The 6,000-nt window shown below is 47.7% G+C and overlaps 1 protein-coding gene across 3 annotated transcripts in view; it reads right to left on the bottom strand.

The window, feature by feature from the left end:
• arhgef10 (Rho guanine nucleotide exchange factor (GEF) 10) overlaps positions 1 to 6,000 on the bottom strand; it is a 54,444-nt gene that overhangs the window by 26,203 nt on the left and 22,241 nt on the right. For all 3 annotated transcript variants that reach the window (XM_042072029.1, XM_042072028.1, XM_042072027.1), the window contains 6 exons: positions 5,814 to 5,993; positions 4,931 to 5,047; positions 4,625 to 4,717; positions 4,051 to 4,221; positions 3,192 to 3,337; positions 2,076 to 2,251 (listed from right to left, as the gene is read on the bottom strand). In XM_042072029.1, the coding sequence (XP_041927963.1) occupies positions 2,076 to 2,251; positions 3,192 to 3,337; positions 4,051 to 4,221; positions 4,625 to 4,717; positions 4,931 to 5,047; positions 5,814 to 5,993 (883 nt within the window). The remainder of the gene's footprint in view (positions 1 to 2,075; positions 2,252 to 3,191; positions 3,338 to 4,050; positions 4,222 to 4,624; positions 4,718 to 4,930; positions 5,048 to 5,813; positions 5,994 to 6,000) is intronic.

Consider the following 6,000-nt stretch of genomic DNA (forward strand, 5'->3'; position numbering starts at 1 on the left):
GCGGTCAGAGCAGATGCTCATGTTGACGGTGTTAGTGGGCAACAGAGCAGGCCTGGCAGCGGAGACGTGCCATATGGACTCAGTGGGTTAGTGGGTCAGAGAGTGTGGCGACCCTGAGGTGAAAAAGAGGAGAGATTCTGATCCGTGTTTTAACACTACACGCATGAGCGTGACCCAAGAAGGAAGACTTGAAGTGTAAACATCACTCAGAGGTTATATAAGGTGGCAGTGGTTTTGACCTCCAGCTTCAGTTACTTCATACACTGCACCCATGACTGCATCGCTTTAGACTGGTCAGAAAGAGCCCAATACAAAGTTCCATTTCAACATATAGAGCTTCCTCTGTCCTAAAATATCCGCTATTTAGAAAAGGAAGTGTAGGGTTCAACGTTTCAGGAGAACCCCAGAGCTTCAACGCAGACGAGGAACACTGGGCTTCACAAATCTCATAATGCGAGAGCTCGAAGGTGACCACAGGCATTCCTGGGTTAAGTAAAGGAGGTCTGTTTTCCGAGACTAACCCTTTCAGTGCTAAATATGACCAGTGCATGCGGACTGACCACAGTGTGGCCACCACGGTCCATTCCCAGGAAGGCATTTAAAGTGAAGGAGCAGCTGCTGGCTGTTGAGTGGAAGTCCAAGTGGAAATGGTGAAGTCATGCTGCCGTCCTGTGTGCAGAAGACGAGGGCAGACTAGAAGCAACAATTAAAAAGGAGCTCTAAGAGACAACCGGCCGAGGCGTCCAAGGCTTTCGTGTCAGTGGCCAGTACAAAAGCCTGCCAACGAGCATCAGGCACTGGGAAGGCCCCATGTGGGGAAGGAGAAACTCATCCCTGTCCAAAATCTGTTTTCTCTCAGCATCCTCCCCTCCTATTGTCTTGAGGGGGGTTTTCTGGGTCCAGCCAATCTCATTTTAATGTTTCACTTTCTCATTTTAATCTTGTGATCTTGTGGCAATGAAAATCAACCACAACCTCAACTACACTGTATAAAGCCTAGATCACAGCCCCTCATCTGACAGGATCATTTAGAGTCAACATCAACATTAGCATTAGCAACGCTTCCCTGCATCTGTACCGAGGCCTTGGCCTGCTTGGGCCGAGCCGACGGGTGCCAAAACCCCATCTGGTCAAGTCGTTGGCAGGGACTTTTAAAAGAAGGATGGCAGCTGAGAGGCAAGATACAATCCCGGCAGGATATCCCAGGGGAGAACAGGTTGGACAACTATGACAGGACTGACCGAAAACTCATAAATGTTTCAGTGCTACATTCATGGCCTGTCCTTAATATTTACCAGCTCTGTGCAAAATTGACATTGTGGCAATAACTACAGTTTGGCTTGTTTTAGTTTGTGGGTGTGTCAGTGGACACAGACTTTAATTCAACACTGTAACCCTTTAAAGTACAGTATGTGTTTCAAGGATGCAATGTACTCATATACTTTAATCCCATGCTCATATACTTAATCTCTTAATCTCCTTCAGTGCCATATGGTTCAATGGTCAATACTAAAGATGAAGCACAGGAGATTACAGAACATTAACTGATATGAAAGGGAAATAAAGCTTTGATAAACTGATTTATACAGTTTGAAAAAGCTGATTCATACAAATCAATCTGGGATATATTTTTAAATACAGTCTATGCACAAAACATGATTTAAATGAATTATGACCCTGCACCCTCTTAAACAATTACTCAGATTAGGAAGGCTCACATGGGCCCCAGCGGCGCAGCTGGGTGTGGGCGTTTGTCTTTATACAATACTCTTAGTAGCTGGCTGAACAGAAACAAACAATCCATTAACCTTTGACAGCTTCTGAAGACTTCAGACCTACAGAGTCTTAAAGCGAATGTAGATTATGGATTATGGCATAGCAGTCATTATGCTAATCTGTTAGCATGGTGATTCAATGTATCTCAGTAGTATTGCATTGTCAGTGATTCCTATCCCCACTTGTGATGGCTTTCAACAAAGAACCAGACAAGTCAGGCATCCTACTAAAAAGCCTAAATTGTTTAAAAAATAGGTCAAGGAGCACACACACCAGTAATGAAGATGGAGGAAACCTACTTGGCTTGGCGTTGATGACCACCTTCTCTCCGGAGTGTGGTGTGGGGAAGCGTCCAGCGTCCCCCATGTCCTCGCTGGAGCCGAACTCCAGCACCTCCACAAAGCTCAGCGGGACGCTCCACTTCAGTAGGAACTTCTGGCCCGAGGTCAGAGCACCTCCACCCTCCTGAGGAGACCTGTGGAGACCAGCACGCTTCATAAACAAGCACCGTATACTGGCTTATACATAGCACATACTGGCAGACCAATACAGCAAATTGGAGGTATTTTATGCACAATGTTTTAATCTAATTATAACCTGTATAGAACCCAGAAGATAGCATTTTAGAGGATGTTAGCATGTTTTATAGCATGTTATTCTACTGTTATTCTACTGTGTCTGACTTACAGGCGTACATTCAGAACAGCAAACAGTGTAACTACATCCCACTAACAGTCAGTTCCATCAAGGACAGCCTAAAAATGGCAAACATGAGTCATTCGGCATGCACACGTAGCCTTGTAAAAGTGTACAGATGAAACCCCATATTTTCACAATATGCCAAATTAGGCACAGTTTCCTGTGTAACTTCCACCACTGGCTCGTGGCTCGTGCGAGCCTGTGTGCAACAGCACCGTATACGCACAAACACAGAGATCTGTGCCAACAAGACACTCTTGGTTTGATTTATGAAGGAAACATTCTGGGCAAATGACAGACTGGCAGAGCAAGTGGATCTGCCGGAAAATCTTGCTGCATGTGCACAACTGCAAATGGGAGAGTGCAGGCCTGTAGGGAGGCAGGACCTCGAGTTCTTGACATGGGTATGGTCTGCATATCTATTACAGGTAAACTCTGCATGGGTGTGCCTGGCAGGTGTTTAACCACTAATGTGCTGTTTAACCAAACAAGAGCCCAGCCGAGCCGAGGCAGAGCAGCCCAGTGCTTTTGATGGAGCAGCTCCAGAGTAAGTGGTTTCAGCCGTGGCCTCTGGGAGGAGGGAGTCGGCTTCCTGTGGAGCTGTGTGTGGTGTGGACGACTCCGGCCCAGGGCCAGCACGACTCCGGCCCAGGGCCAGGCCCTTCGTGTGTGGGAAGCGGCATGCGGGGATGATGGGCTCGGACGGAGAGCCTCACCGTGCGTTGGGCGTGGCACACATGAGCACGTCGTTGAGCAGGAAGAGGCGACGCTCCTTGGTCTTGATGATCTCGCCACGGTCATTGTACACCGTCTCCACCATGTCGTCCGAGCGGATCAGGTACCTGCTGCCGCTGCTTAAGAGCTACGGACAGACCAGAATGAACACAAAAATAAAGGGATGAATTTCTTTCCTTCCATCTCACTGACCCCCTCATATTTAACATCCTTTTCTGCTGCATCCATATATACCACTGACTTTGATGTCCCATACGTTCCATGCATCCACTAGTGTTTACTATTTATAAGTCTGCAGATGGCGATTAGCTTCCATAGGAGCAAACTCACATGCTCATATATAGATACAGGCCAACGGCACTGAGTCCTGCTGGGAGGCAACAGGCTGAGTAATTAGAGGGCTGCTTTTGACATTGGGGGAGGCCTGCACAGTAAATGGATTGGCCTCTGTAAATACTCTGCACACTGAACGGGGATTTGCTGAAAATGCCTGGCATGCAATGGTCTTTGCGATGAAACAACATAGCATGATAAACTATGCTCTGAATCCAAACATGGCCATAACTTCACTACACATCACTACACATTCAGTAACAAACAGTTACATTTCATCAACTGTTATTAATCAAACAGAACAGGCATTTCTGCTGCCCCACGCAGGGCTTCTAGTGAGGACAGTCTTAGCTTCAGCTCTAGCTTCAAGGAGAGCCCATTGACCAACTGTTCAAGATGTGTTCTAGTGAAGGTCACCCAATGCCATGGAGAGTAGAAAGGGGCATGGTGGGTGACGCCTGCTCAGACCGGTCAAGTGATTGTGTGAGGAGTGGCCTGTGGTGGCACCTTGTTGAGGTATCGCTCGTTCATGGCCTTGGCGATGTGCTTGATCTCGCAGCGCTGGTCTGCCTCTCGCTTCTTCTCATTGAGCTTCTCCGCCAGCGTCTCCAGCTCAGTCAGGGCCATCTGCAGCGGGAGGCGGTCAGGGTGGCCCACTGGGGTGTTCTTAAGCATGTCCTGATTGGCGCACACACACACACACACACACACACACACACACACACACACACTTAATCAAATGCATTACAGAACACTAATATCTCTGATTAATATTTTATTTCCTACGGCCCACCATGACACATTATTCTGCACTAGCTCACACAGCTTGCATAAGGGATACATTATGATTCATTACAATCATTCCTCATCAATGCTAATTAAAGTTTAATCTGTCTGGAAAGACCCTCTCTAGCCTACAGCTAGGAATCCTGTGTTTGCCATGGCTCACCCGGCTCTAGGCCTAGAGCTCCCTCTGCTGGTTGAACAGTGGAAGCCCTGTGTGGCCAGCACAGATGAAGAACAAAGGCACTATGCCTATAATGAGAACAACAGTGTGTGAGGGGCCTGTGCTGAGCCATACCTGCAGCAGGAGGATGAACTGAGGGAACCTCTGGATGGGTTTCATCATGAGGCCATAGAGAGTGACGCGGTCAGCGCTGGTCTCCTGGCGGTGCTGGACAAGGGAGACAGGCACACACACATTTTAACTTTTATGGGGGACATAAAGACTCAGCTGATAGGAAGACAGTTTCAGGGCCTTTAATTACTTTACTGAATGGTCATGGTGACTAACTACTGTACACTGAATTAAAAAGAATGTTTATAAATAAGAATGTTACATCGTTAGGTTCAATTTTCTTATGAGTAAAATAAAACATGTATGAACCTTGAGGAAGTCCAGGAAGCTAGGCTTTGTGGCGCATGCTTTCCTGACCACTGCCATGGCCGTGCTGAAGTTGTTCACATACTCCCGGTAGGCATCTAACACCATCGATTTAGAGAACTGCAAAAAAACACCAAAACATATGATGCTGAGGACATTAGCACTTCATGTTCTCATGCCCTCTGACCAGTAGCAGGAGTTTATCAGAGGCTGAAGTGGGGAGTTGTGGGACCTGGGAGTTGGACATAAACAGAGCTGGACTGTTATGAAGTGTGTGGTTTGAGAAGGAGAGAGTGTGGAGAGAGGGATGTTGACAGAGAGAGAGAGAGAGAACCTGCACGGAAAGAGGCAGTGAAAAAGAGAGGTCAGGGAGGATCATGAGACAGAAAGTATCCACATACACACACACACACACACACGCGCGCGCACACGCACACGCACACACGCACACACGCACACGCACACACCTGAAATAACAAACAGCAACCAGAGACAGATGCTACTGCAGAGGAGATGTGCTGTGGTCTGAAATGATGGGGTTGCCAGGCAGCAGAGATTTGTGGTGTGGCTGGAAACATGCCTCCCGGAGAGGCGCTACTTTGTGTGGGAGGTGAGCGCTTGAGTGTGAAGGAGGGAGAGAGAGAGAGAGACAGAGAGCGAGTATATATATATGTGTGTGTGTGTGTGTGTGTGTGTGTGTGTGTGTGTGAGTGAGTGAGTGAGTGAGTAGGGGTGTGCGATATAATTATTAAAATAATTTAGACTGAATTAATTTCTGCATATCACTTTTCTCAACCTGAGAAGGAGTTTGCCCTCCACACACTATCTAGACCAGCTCTGGTACACACATCACATAACCCAGAGGGGGTGGACTGCCTGCACTTACTGAGGCCACAAACACGTCTCCAATCATCTCCAGGCTGTCCCACTCCGACACCCTGCTGGCCAGGGCGATCTGGAACAGGGCGTGGCACTGGAGGATCTCACGCACACGATGGAAGGTCATCTTCTGCTTCCGGTCACTTAGCAACTTGGGCTCAATCTCAGAGAGGGGCTTCTCATATTGCTGTTAA

This window comes from Alosa sapidissima, chromosome 19 (genome assembly GCF_018492685.1).
Source record: "Alosa sapidissima isolate fAloSap1 chromosome 19, fAloSap1.pri, whole genome shotgun sequence".
Lineage (NCBI taxonomy): Eukaryota > Metazoa > Chordata > Actinopteri > Clupeiformes > Clupeidae > Alosa > Alosa sapidissima.